This window comes from Lepisma saccharinum, chromosome 14 (assembly GCF_977018435.1).
Source record: "Lepisma saccharinum chromosome 14, izLepSacc3.1, whole genome shotgun sequence".
Lineage (NCBI taxonomy): Eukaryota > Metazoa > Arthropoda > Insecta > Zygentoma > Lepismatidae > Lepisma > Lepisma saccharinum.
In genome coordinates, this window is record NC_139242.1 from 69,727,208 (window position 1) to 69,741,806 (window position 14,599).

The 14,599-nt window shown below is 39.2% G+C and overlaps 1 protein-coding gene across 1 annotated transcript in view; it reads right to left on the reverse strand.

Moving 5' to 3' along the window:
- Nucleotides 1-13,505, reverse strand: part of LOC145999001 (putative ATP-dependent RNA helicase DDX5) — a 77,012-nt gene extending 63,507 nt beyond the window's left edge. Inside the window, exons 1-3 of the mRNA XM_083135855.1 lie at nt 13,182-13,505; nt 5,232-5,474; nt 1,646-1,771 (exon numbers count right to left, since the gene is read on the reverse strand). Of these exons, the coding sequence (XP_082991981.1) occupies nt 1,646-1,771; nt 5,232-5,474; nt 13,182-13,195 (383 nt within the window). The 5' untranslated portion in view covers nt 13,196-13,505. The remainder of the gene's footprint in view (nt 1-1,645; nt 1,772-5,231; nt 5,475-13,181) is intronic.
- Between the last annotated feature and the right edge of the window lie 1,094 nt (nt 13,506-14,599).

Genomic DNA, 14,599 nt, shown 5'->3' on the forward strand with positions numbered 1-14,599 from the left:
AAAATAATTTTAAAAAGCAAACTTTCATGTTTATGTAAATCCTATGACAAGGTGTAGAGAAATACAGACTACCTGAAAATTTTCACCTGGCATCTGATATTTCAAATTCAGTTCTAAAATTTTAAAAAAATAACAAATACAGAGTGTATTTTTTAATGGTTGTGCATTTTCTGCATCACATGATTCATAATCAGAATAATAAACATGTCATTATAAATTGTTGCACTGATGCTAGCCGAATTTTAAAATCTACGGCAATATGGTAAGAGTTGGCCATATATTAGAATGCATAGCATAGTTATTTGCAGGGCTCAAAAAATCCCGGTTGCCAGGTCGCCACGGCGACTAAATATTTCAGCCTATACTATAATACAAGGTAACCAAAAAAGTTCTTGCCACTTTTGATCATCAGAAACAAAAAGTATGCAAAGAATGTCACATACTGTTAGTCCTCAAAGTAATCCCCATCGACATCCAGCACCTTTTGTCAACATGCCTCCAGCTGTGCAGTGCCCTGGCGATAAATCTCGGGGTATCGGACGGAAAGAAGTCCGTGAGTGCTTGCCGCATGTCTGCCTCGTTTGCAAAGGATTTCCCACAAAGGTGGTTGTCCAGGAAATGGAAGAGGTGATAATCTGTTGGCTCAAGGTCTGGAAAATACTGTGGATGGCAGTGTCTCGCAGCCAAGTCACTGTATGGTAACTCTAGCCACCCGCACCACATGCGGCTTGGCATTGTTGTGAAGAAGCAGTACACGCTTGCGATTAACCAATGCTGGCTCCTTATGCTTCAGTGCCTGTTGCGCACGTTGCAACTGCTGCCCGTTGGTAGCAGCTCATAGTGCACCACATGGCGACTAGTCCACCATACAGAGCATGATATTGCATGGGTGTGAAGGTGGGCTTGTGGCGTGAGGCACAAAGTCCCGTGTTGACAACCAATGTCGGGTACACTTGGGAGTGTCATATAAGATGCACTTTTCGTAACTGGTGAGCACTCGACCAAATATGGGTGTGTTGCTGTGCCAAGAAAGCAACGAGAACACAGGCTGTCACTCGTTGTTGCTTCTTGCCTTCTGACAGTGTATGAGGTACCCTCTTGCTCAATTTGAACGTCTTTCCTATGTGATGCAGGTGCAGTCTGGCTGTTTTATCGGAAACCTGGAAGTGGTGGGCAAGCTCACAACACCTTAGGCTGCTGTCTCCCTGTATGGCTGTCTTCAGGGCCTCGTCATCCAGGACCTGTGGTCGGCCACTGCTGGGTTCATCACAAAGTGACAGATTTCCCAACCTGAACTTCTGGAACCAATTCCTATTGGTGCGTTCATTCACAGCATTATCCCCAAAGGCTTTACATATTCGGCGACTTGATTCTGTTCCAGAGAAGCCCACCTTAAAGTCATAAAGCAGACAACCCCAAACGAGCTGCTTCAACACTTCCATTTCTCTTCGCCCCTGCTCAAGCTATGGATGCTATAAGTGCGTAATGTGTCTGTACTGGGGAAGACCAATGTCCACACTCCCACCCCGATCACTTTTCCGGCACGTGGCACACTTCTTCCCATGTGATGTTAAAAATGGCAAGAACTTTTTGGTTACCTTGTATATTGCATACTGAACACAAAGTAAAATGCAAAGAAAAGAACCTTAATACATCCATGATGCAATCTGGAAAATTGGCTTCTAAGAAATTCTGGCATGGGAATGGAACATTATTTCCTTCAACTGTAATCTCTCTCATCATTCTATATTTCTCAACTTTCTTCTCAGGCCTGCAACAGAGAAAAAAAATAATCAGAACAATCTATTTACATAGCAAAGTATGGTACCAAAACTTGGATAATTCAAATTTGTTCTGAACATGAACTTTAAAATTGCACTGTAAACTGCTGTGTATTTACAAAAAAGTATCTTTCATTCTCAACTGCAAAATTATAATATGAAACAGGTATATATAATATAATATAATAAACTAACCTACCTATCTTTATGTACAATAAATTTAAACTCATTTCTTTTCTTTCAACTGAGCATTGATTGAATAACATTTACACCTTTGTAACCTTTTCTGCATACTGAACATTCATGTAGAGCATGACTTGTTTAATATTTAAAAAAATATCCACATAGACAAAGTTAATATCCAGCATAAGATTCATGTCTTTAATGCTTTTTGTACAAAAGTAGCATAAATTCAAAGTCTCGGTTGCATGACTTCAGGAACACCCTGTATAAATGGCTTTTGTATTTGAGTAAAGATGAACATTGTAAAAAAAAAATCAAATGTGTGTCAAAACAGGATGTGCTCAAGTGAGGAACCCCTAAAAAATTCTCGAAGAAATGTGATGACTGACAATTATTTTATATCTTTTGAACTTGCAGAGAAACTGACAAGAAACAAACTTGGATGTTTTTGAATCTTCGTTTTGAGTTCACTTTATGCACAGATAGGCTGTTCGGGACTGGACCTACATTTTAAAAGTAGAATCTGAGCCACTGTGCAATGTGTCTTCTCCAAGTATCAAACCTGGAACCACATGATAAATAAGCTTGGACTTGTAGATATTATGAACAAATCTCGAAGGAAAATGCTTCACAGCACAACCAACCTGTACCAGGTAGGAGAACACTACAAAAAGAACAAAGCAACTAATTGTTGTCCTATCTGTGGACAGTTCACACACAAATAAAATAAATGTGTAAATATAATAAAATACTGTTCTGATTGTGCACAGAACTTGCAAGAATCAAGGCAAGGTGATTATTTAGAAAATTTGTAATAGCATTGTTTCTATATCCAGAAAAGGGGCTATAAATTAGGAAAATATATTGAATTTTAGTTACTTTTATTATTTTTTTTTTTTGGAATCTTGGTAGTTCTTAGCAGTAGTATGGAAAACATACAAGGCATGAGACTAGATGTTACGGGAGTCAATTATGACCTCTCTAGGTTAGTTCATGAAATACGATGCATATTTTTAAAGTAAGTTCCGGCTGCTGTAGCGCTGCACTCGCCGTTTCGCACATGTGCGCATCTATGTGCTTGCCACAGATGGCAGTACGCGTCAGTTCGCCTGAGTAGGCAGTTGTTCAGATGTGGTTACAATACCTCAAACGATTAAAAGTCCCGCGGAGTGTGAACTACGCACTGTCATTCGTTTTCTAAGTGCAAGAGACATGAAAGAAGCCGAAATTCATCGGCAGATTGCAGAAGTGTATAAAGACAATGCTATGAGCAATAGCATGATAAGAAGATGGGTGAGGGCATTTAAAGATGGCCGTACAAACGAGCACGACAAGGGAAGAAGTGGGTGACCGTCCGTCATTAACGATGACCTGGTGCAGCAAGTTGATGAAAAGTGCAGGAAAACAGACGCTTTACTATTTCATCTTTATCTATCACTTGTTCAAGTGACTATCACTTATTCATGCACTTAAAGAACCACCTTGCCAGTCAGCACTTTAACGCAGATGATGTGAAAACGGCTGAGCAGCAGTGGTTATCACATCAGGAGGCCAATTTGTATGAAGATGGCATTCAGAAGCTGGTTGTACGATACGATAAGTGCCTTAATGTAGGTAGCAATTATGTTAAAATTAGTACAACATGTGTCCTTGTGTTTATGTAATATTGGAAGTGAAATTACTTTAAAAATATGCCTTGTATGATAGAGAACAAATTTTCCACCCATGGGCAAGAAAGGTTGTTGAAAATCCAAATCATTCTAGTGTTAAAGCTACTTCCATTCTCATTTCCAGTATTTTCATACCTTGTCCAAACTCTCATTAAAAAATCCATGGCACAACAGCCTGCGAGGAGCAGGGCCTACTGACTGCTGGCCTCACTTCCACCTGCCGAGGTGGGAGATCATCCAACCTGTGTGGTTTGAGTTGGTGTTTTAAGTCCACTTTATGCACAGTAAGGTTAATTGGGACTGAACCTGCAGTTTTAGAGTGGAATCTGATCCACTATGTGCCTTCACCGGGTATTGAACCAGACACACCTTGATTACAAGGCGACGATGCTACCACTGCACCATCGGGGAGCCATATCCAACCAGTTATGAGGTGACGTGTGGTCAGAACGACGAACCCCCCGTCATTGTTGTAAGTTTCGTGACCAGGTTACACTACTCATTCGTAGATCCCCAATCTCTTTACATAGCTGGGTGGCCACCGGTCCAATACACAGGCCAAAATCTTAGAAAAAAGTGGTTATGCTCCTCCCAGGAGACTCGAACCTGCATGCACCCCGTAGCCCTAAACATGATGCCACGGTGCAGGATTCCAAACAACTTTTAAAACTTGTGATGCAACCAATCAGAACTCAGCACTTTCTACTATTGATATAAATCAAGTTTACAGTCTACAAAGATATAATACAATAAGAAATTTACCTACATATTTATTCTCAGAGACGCCATTTGCTCATATGGAACATTGGATCCCTGACTAATGACATGTCCTTATATGTTAAAATAAAATGGCTGTAGCAAATAAATTTACAACAGTCTTCCAAATTTCAGCAAACTATATGAGCCAATTTTATTCTAAGTGAGTCAATTTGACTACACTGTAAGGAAATATACCTCATTGATTTTTGGAAGGGAATTATAGATGATAAATATGGATTGGCCCGAGCACAACAGTTCCAGAACATGGCTCAACTTTGGATTGCTGGATGTTTTTGTGGGTAGTTTTATCTCTTCAGATGTGTGCTATTGTCATTTTTTTTAAAAAACGTATGGAGTAGGTTAGGTGGCCATACCATTTCTGCACTTGTACAGAATATTTCCTATCATGGAAAAAGGCTTGACAAGCGTATAACTTCTGCAACCTATTTTTCAGGAGTAAATACCCTCTAAATTAAAAATAACCACCAATTAGACCCACATTAAGTCCTCAAAAATTCAAAGATAATTTAAATCCTTCTCTTCCAAATGGTTTCCTCATGCTCCTCCACACCTCGCAGAAATCACTCACCATGTGAGGGAGAAACGTTGCAGTGAAATTTATCTTATATATTGTACTTTTAAAAAAATGGAAGAAAAAGATTGGACAGGAATAGTGAAAAACAGCCACTGGAAAAATCTTACTAGCAAATTCCCACAAACAAGCTTCGAATGCTTATCATATTTAGGAAAGAGCCCCCCCCCCCTTTCCTCAAGAAACCTGATTTCATATTTTATGCTTGTTTTATTTGTTTTCAAAAAGTATCAAACAAAATCTTACCTGTTGGTTACAGCTGGATGAGGCACATAGAAATCCTTTACCACAGACTTCAGAGGTTTTTTCCTCCAACATTTGGCAGGTTTTTTGATAACTCGGTGGCTTTTTTGCATTTTCTCCTTCATACTTCCCCTTTGCTTGCTTCCTCTTTGTCTTTCTTGTTTGCCTTCTTTTTGTCTGTCAAAGAAACTAACTCTGCCATCACTGAAGTGCTTGCTCTGACCTCCATCTTTCCTTTCATGGTTCCTACAGGGATATATTCCATTTGTCACACTTGCATATGATATTTCTCATTAAAAGTATTGAGTGCAATATAAAACATTGTCAGCATGCTGTAAAAATTCTCAGTTTTCAAGCCAACTTCAGTCTATCACGACTTAGGAAAAATACACTTCATTGACATTAAACTGCATTTAAAAAAAAGTTAAAGCTTTAAATACAGATTAAAGAAAATATACATTTTTCACAGATTATGAAGAGCCTGATTTGATGATTATGAACATCCTCTGTTTTAGCTCAAGGAGATGCACCGCAGTGAAGGAATGTGCAAGATATGTTTCAGGTAATTGAAGGGCTTGGGTCTAAAACATGGTTAAGTGAATTTTGGTCATTTTTGAGTTACAAAGTAAAATGTGCCATCCATCAATTATCGAGTGAAATTGCATTGGACTCAGTGAAGCCTTCTGAAATTGGTAAACACAACATGAAAACAATTTATCTACAGTATAGCTTCTAATAGTCCTCCTCCGTAGTCGAGCGGGTTAAGGCGTTCACTCGTCTTGAGATCGTTCGCTGCGGGACGGCGTAGGTTCGAATCCGGCTCTGGTCGGAATTTATTCGGCCTGCGTATAGGGCCGGTAGCAACCCACCATCGTGAGGAAATTGAGGAGCTCCGAGTGAGTGAGCGTAATCCGGTCGAGAAGACCTACTATAACGGCTGGGGATACGTCGGGCTGACCCCCCGACTATTCCAATACTGGTTGAAGATCTCCACGCTTAGAGGTGACGAAGGAAAGCGTGGGAGGGAGATCGGCAGTCGGTATGTATGCCTAGGCCCTTCATGGGCTGTTGCGCAACGGATTATTATAGCTTCTAATAAATTTTTCCCTTATTGAACTCAGAAATACCAAAACGTCACTTACCATGCTTTACACCGAGCCCTGAAATTGATTTTTCACACACACACACATATTCTGCAAACTTCACCAACCCTGACTTGCCTAACCTACTTAGTTATTATTATTACAATTAATACCACTTCTAATGTTTACTTGGTTTCACATTCTTAGCATCCATTTCTCTACACGTGGTTGGTTAAAATTTCATGCCGAAGCTATGAGTGTGTAATTCACAATATAGAGAATCAGCTTAATCATGAATGTTCAGAAATACTTGAGACAGCTTTTCGACATATCCTGATCTATATTTTCTACTCTGTGTGTTTATGTATGGGTTTCTTTGTAAAGTTTGAATTTTTTGACATTTGCACACATTTTTTTTTGTCTTTATGTATATGTACAATGGTATACAAAGGAATTCACTCACATGGGTCACATTTCAGAACCATATATATATATATATATGTATATGTGTATGTATGTTTCTTGTAGTGTCCACATCTGGAAAAATATTTTATGTTGTGTAAGCAGCGAAATATATTGATTAAAAACTAGAGCTTAGTTGATACCACTATTTGCTGATACTGATACTTGTATAGTTCCAGTATAAAATAAAAAGGCTAGTTACGGAGTCATACTAACTCGTCACCTAACTAGGCACGTATTTAGAAATATATAATTTGGGGAGCCAGTCCGTGTCTCAGAAATATAATAATAAAAGTGTTTCTATTTAATATGTTAATATATTTATTGGTCGATTTGTAATAATATGTAAATTATTAATTACTACTTAATTTCTCTGATGCGTATGGAATACTGTTGTATGTAACCACAGACTAAGAAACAGAGGAAAGCCAACGTTAATACCTATTTTGTTCTTTAGTTCTTGACTAAAAAATATTGTTATTACATAAATAGTAAAAACACACTATAAAATCAGAGATAAAATAGCAAACATTCATCAACTAGCTAAAATTTGTGTAAAAATAACTGTCCTGGAAAGGAAATTAATGTCAAAGAAGTAAAAAATTGAATATTTATTGAATAACAAAAGGAATGATGATACATCCATTAGATGAAAAGTAAAGTTCCTGATAAATATTTTATATTCTACCAGGTGTGCCAGTTAATAATTCTTAATTTCGTCGCTGGATGGAGCTGGAAGCAAGGGTTGGTGCACAGTCTCAACTGTTACGTCAGTGTGTTGCCAGGACAGTACCTGTCAGAATGCCGTGCATGTGCAACCGAGTGCGAGTGATCGTGATATTGGGTTTGTGTGGGAAACATGTTCACCTTCAAACCAAATAAGTAGCATGTGCGGCACACTCTGATTTTCTTGTTCAATCAAAAGAAAAATGCGAGTGAAAGCTATTGTATCCTTGTGGAAACACATACGGTGACAATGTCCTAACGCAAGACGTGTGTGTGCATTGGTTTTGACGATTCAAAAGTGGTGATTTTGACTTGAAAGACAAAGATCGCCCGGGCCAGCTGAAAAAATTGCAAGACGCCAAATTGCAAGCACTGTTGGACGAAGATGACATGCAAACGCAACAACAACTGGCAGAGAAGTTAAATGTTGGTCGCCAAAACATATCTGATCATCTTCATGCCATGGGAAAGATCCAGAAGGCAGGAAAATGGGTCCTACATCATCTGAACGACTGACAAATGGAAAAGCGAAAAACGGTGTGTGAAGTGTTGCTTTCTCGGCATGAAAGAAAGTCTTTCTTGCATCGGATAGTGACTGGGGACGAAAAATGGATCTACTTAGAGAACCCAAAATGCAAAAAGTCATGGGTTGAAGCAGGACAACCTTCAACATCGACAGCAAAACCGAATCACTTCGGAAGGAAGACAATGCTGTGCATTTGGTGGGATCAGAAGGGTGTGGTGTACCATGAGCTTCTGAAACCAGGTGAAACAGTGACTGCCGTTCGCTACCGTCAACAACTTATCAATTTGAACCATGCATTGACCGAAAAGTGATCAGATTGGGCGACAAGAAACGGAAAAGTGATTTTGCAGCACGACAATGCCTCATCACACACCGCGAAAGGCATCAGAGACACCATTTCTGCACTTGGCTGGGAATTCTTGCCCCATCCGCCATACTCACCAGACTTAGCCCCTTTGGTCTACCACTTGTTTTCATCGATGTCTCACTCACTTTCCCAGCAACACTTCAACAATTACGAAGATGTCGAAAAATGGCTTGCTGACTGGATCACTCAAATTTGACGGACAGATGGCCACAATGTATAGCTAGTGATGGTGCATATTTTGAATAAAGCATTTGTTACCTTTCTCCCCAGATACACTTGTTTTCTTTCGGATCAATTAAGAATTATTAACCGGCACAAATGGTAAGTAGTGGTGTACATAAATCTTTAGAGGGTCCTCCCAATGGTGTAGTGGTACCGCCGTCACCTTGTAATCAATAGATCCCAGGTTCGATAGTCAGTGGAGGCACATAGTGGTTCGGGTCCCACTTTAAAACATAGGTCCAGTCCCGATTAGCTTATCTTTCTTAGGATTGCCATTCAAAACTGTATGTTCCCAATCTAATCTCGGCGGAAATAATTGATTGATTTGCTTTATTTTTCTTCGATTTTTGTGCCACTTTTGGCTAATTTGCGAAGATGGGGATGAGTGATGATGTGATGAAATTGATAAATGGACAGAACGAACATCCATCCTCAGGCCGGGATTCGAACCCGGGACTCCTGGTATCGTAGCACGATGTGCTAACCACTCCACCATGGGGGCCGGATTTCGGCGGAAGTAAATAACCCTCATTGGCCGATACCGGCAGTCACACGAAAGACAGAAGTGAAGAAGATATGTATAAATTTCTGATTCCCCTTCCCGCTTGAGCGTAGATAAAACAGCTAATTTCACAGGGAACTTCATCCCTCTTTTCCAAGAACTCCGCAACTACCTGACCCGGCATTAGTGTGACGGGGGGTTAAAAACATCCACCTATCTTACGATCACGATCTTCAAGCAAGAATTGGCAATGAATGGTTTATTTCCTACAGCGTTAACTAAGCACTTGCATGCCTTCATCCTCACATTTGGGTTCATTCAGCTTTCACTTGCCCGTGCCTTTGATCTGCCCAACTGCTTCCCAGGAAGGTGGGGGTTTATGATCCAGTGTTTCTAGGAAAATCTATGGAACTTCTTGTCCCGGTATTCCAATGTCATAAGGAAGGATGAACGAACTTTTAGAAAGGACAAATGTTGAGACGAGCTGTTGCCTTTGCCTGCTTTTCTAGCCACTGGAAATCTTTGGTATCAGATGTATCGGTAAAAGAAAATCAACCGATAATCACTGATGCCAATACCGGCACTATCGGCTCAGCCCTATTAAAAACAAAGATTGTTTTCGAGATGGTACAGCCAGTCACTGAACCAAGATACCAATTCTGTTTGGAGCCTTATTACTCAAGAGATATTTGTATTTCTTCTTTGGCTAATTGCGATGACATACTAGAAACTAATGAAAGGTCTACCACAAAGAAATATCCATGTCTAGGCTACGACTCAAAACTTGGCTACAAAAAAAAACCTCACTGCTTTAACATAATCTATATGATCTTGTACTATAGAAACCACAGAAAAGTAGCTATTGAATGAATTCAAATAATAGATACTGAAAAAATCAAGTATGACTTGGAAAAATAATATTCAGAGAAGCAGCTAAAACATAGGCCATGTGTGATGTGAATACCACACAGGAACTATTAATCAATATTAGAGGCATGGTAAATGAAAAAGTACTTATGTTTAGTTACTAGTGTGGTGTCATCAGCATATGTTACATCCCTTCCAGATACTCTTATGGCGTATTTCTTTGCTAGCAGTTATTTGTTTACTGTCCTCTTAGATACAGACCCTGCTGACATAAACTTCACCTTCATGGCGTGCGAAGAGTTTATTATAATGCTAAATGATTTTGTTGTTAGGTGGGCAGAACTGCGCTTTGCTGGTACTGAGTTTGACCTTTGTCGGTAGTGAATTCCAGGTTACCGTTGCTGAGTACGAGAAGGACTTATGGCCAACGATTCCGAATGTTTAATGATTTATAAAAAAAAATCATATAAGTACCAGAAAGTGAACCAGTGTTCTTGGGTTACCAGAAAGGTTAAGTCTGTGTTATGCACATACTTCTCTCATGATCAGATAATGTGATGAGAGCAATGTATGCGCTCGAAATGATGGATGCCGACTTAACCTGACTGGTAACCCAAGAACACTTGTTTCAATCACGTTGCCAGGAAAGTTACAATTCTTACCTACTAGCAAGTGCCTTAAAATACTGAAAACAATTGTGGAAGTGAGTTCAAAGTGGGGAGAAATTAATTAGCACAGTTAAAACCTTCACTAAGTATTATTGGTAATGGTTCAGATTGTTTATGATTCTGACTACCATGCTAAAGGTCCCGGGTTCGATCCCCTGCCGGTTCAAATCCGGGAACTTTTCTAACGGTGAAAGCGGCCCCGGCGCCCACCCAGCGTCGAATAACATGGGTACCTGGGGGAAACCCTGGGGGGTAAAGGCGGTCAGGGGCGTGATGCTGATCACATCACCCCCACTCACGACCGGATCAAGAAAGTGTGGGGCGTTACCCCCCCCCACCCCCTATACGCCTTCATGGCGTGGTGCTATGCACAGGGGAACACTTTACCTTTACCTTTTGCAAGACTAATTATAATTATAAAGATAATTATCTTAGAATTTTGGCAATCATTGTCACAAGAAATTTGAAACTTCCTTAAAGTAATGAGCAGTGTTTGAATTTCGAAGAAATTATATATTTATATTTAAAAAAAAACAACTTAAAAATTATCTTACGCAAGCATGCACGCTTCTCATGGACAATGTATTGTTTATTGACAAGCAACTGTAAGTATTGTAGACTAGTGGGAATTAATGTAGAAGTAAATCGGAACCTTAGTAGAATCCATTTATGGACTTTATTTGGCATGAGTTTACAATACCGGACCACTCCCCAATTTCTATGAAATTTCGCATACTCACTAATTGAGACCTCCTAATCACGAATCTGCTTCTAATAATTGACGGTCAAGCATGGAAATTGTAAAATAACATTTAGAAGTTGTAGAATAACCTTGTTAAATACCACAATGATTCTCCATACAAAGCAATTGACAACCATGTTTCTCTCGCATTTCTTGTCGCACAACAGTTTTCCTACCTTGTGTTCCGACGTCAGACGAGGAATGCCTACGAGGTTAGGTTAGGCCTGTTAGGTTAGGTTCCATTAGCATAAATACAATGAAAAATTATTATTTAGGAATGTGGACTCACTTGATTAGGTACGTTTGCCAACGGTGTATTCCACGCTGATTTTTCATGTTGGGAAAATGGCATCTTCCGTGGACCTGCTGTTCTTCCGGTAGGGTTGCGTTACGTTACGTTAGTTTATTTCATTTTTCTCTACATTTCCATACTTGACCGAAAATTATTACATGCAGATTCGTGATTAGGAGGTCTCAATTAGTGAGTAGGCGAAATTTCATAGCAATTGGAGAGTGGTCCGGTATTGTAAACTCGTTCCCTTTATTTTAATGGTAAGAGAACGAAACCTGGCCTGCCTAACATAACTACGAAAGCATATATTGAACAAAATCTTAAGTAATCGCTAAAACTCTGCATTGTGTGATAACAGATGTAAATTGAAATCAAACCATGTTAAACTTGCATTCGTAGCATGATGAAATCGCAATAAACAAAAGGAACTTGGGCCGTATTATTTAATGGAGAAATGATTATTTGAAATGTCACTTGCGGGAGCAGTCACTCTTGGTTTTCGGTCAACTCTGACATGATTTTTTGTCTAAAGTATTTAGGGGCATTTTTAATGCTAAGAACCCTAAACCTGAAGTTCCTAACAACGAAAGGATTAAGGTAATTTCCTGGTAACACTTTACTATATCGGAGACAGATTTCTTCAAATTTACAGGAGAAAGTACTTACGCAAATCATTTTCTGTAGCGTTGTTGATGTTCGGGAATATAGTTTTGATCCATTTAATGCGAATGCATGTGGTTTTCTACGAAAATCTATTTCTGACGTGCTACTGCTGCTGCTGCCATTTGCTTTCTGCACGAGAGCACAATACACTCTCGTATTGTCCGTATATGCTAAATTAAACAAAAGGAGTGCTAATGGAACCTAACATAACAGACCTAACCTAGTAGGCATACCTCGTCCCCGTGATGGTTCGTGGGGCTATCGTGAATCTTTGGGCTGACGTTAACGTTAATGGTTTTTGGGGCTACCCGTGGATGGTTTGTTGGAAATAAGGAACAAGAAATAGACATTATTTTCGTTAGAAATTCATTATTTCACCTAAAGAAATGTTCCGCAATGCAGAATAGTACGTTAGCAATGTAAAAAAATTGCAAAACAAATCATTGATAGGTGTCTCCGGTATAGTAAAGTAGTACCAATTTCCTTTATGCTAAGAGCCCTAAACCTGACCTGCCTATCCTAACAATTAAAGCATTTGGCGACGAATTACCTTTCGCAAATGAAGTAGATAGCAGCAGCAGTCCGTATCCAAGACGACATTAAACGAACACAGGACAATAGGGAAGGGAAAAATTTGTTATCCAGAACACAGGCAGTAAGTAATCACAAAGACACTGAAGTATGTGTTAACAGCCATAACTAGAAATCGAACCAGCTCCGTGGTCACAACTATCATAAATTCGGAATTAAACAATCAGAACTTGGGCCATTACGGGATTCATTAATGGAGAAATTCTAAAAACAAAATACATCTTTATTGCATCGTATACTTACATTTTTCCCTGCATAACTGATGCAGCAGATGCAAACCCTTCAGCTTCTGAAATCTGACTGGGACACGTCAAAATCTGATATTACAAATATTTACAACACTGATTGAAAATTCTGGATAAACCCATGCTTTGATTTGTACCTTAAAATAAACAACGTAGTATTTTAAAAAACACAAAATTTTTGCGGGATGTATATATTAACACTTTAGAAGCAGCACCATAGACATACTAGCAGAACACACTTATTCAATACTCAATAGACAACGTAATATTTAAATAGCTTGACACTACTTCTACATGTGCGATGTGGATAAGCATGGGTCTGCTTTACTGCACAACGCGAAAGCAACTTCGGGTTCTGACGTCAGACGTAAAACGCCTAAGTTGGGTTTGGTTCCTTTAGCATAAATATACAGCAAATGATTCATGGACGTCCGCAGGATTTTTTCCAGGGAGGGGCAAGTAAGGTATTTTTTTCCAGGGGGGCAAACAAGGCACATTTTCCCCAAAAATAGAGTGTTGTTTCCAAAAAAAAAAAAAAAAAAGCTTAATTTTGAATTTATGGTGTTCATGCAATAATTAACGCATATTATTGTGGCTAGAATGTAATTATTTGTGAGATACAAAATTTTTGGTTGACTTTCATTTCTCAGGGGGGCCACGGCCCCCCTGCCTCCCTTCCGGACGCCCATGAGCAAATGTATTATTTATGCTAATAGAACTAAACCTAAAACGCCTAACCTAACAACTTAGGCATTTAGCGTCAGAGGCGCAACCACGATTTCCAGGATAAACGTACAAATAATAATAATAATTTTAATATAATAATGTTAATAATAATCATGTTACTAATATATAATTATTATTATTGTTGTTGTTATTATTGATTTGCTTTATTTTACTTCGCTTCTTGTGACACTTTTGGCGCATTTGCGAAGATGGGAATGAGTGATGGCATGATGAAAATGAATCGATACTCGCAAACATCCATGCCCAAGCCGGGATTCGAACCCAGGACCAACATTATTATTACTATTAGTAAGTTTTAGTGGTAGTATCAAAGACGTTATTATTCTCGTAAATTACGCAAAAAAGGGAGTAGTAGACGTTTGTGCACAAACTATTTGATTTATTGATTGATTTAGTTTATTTTACTTCGCGTTTTGTGACTCTTGGCTAATTTGCGAAGATGGGGATGAGTGAGGAAATGATGAAATTGATGAATGGACATTCACAAACAACCAAGCCCGAGCGGGATTCGAACCCGGGACCCTTGGCGTCCCAACGCGATGTGATAACCATTTTTTTAAAAAGGAAAGCCCCTAAGCGGAAGCTTCCCCCATCACACTTCATTCACTCATTAATTTCATTCACATTTCTTTTTCAGGACAGACAATCACAAACACCCATGCCTTACCC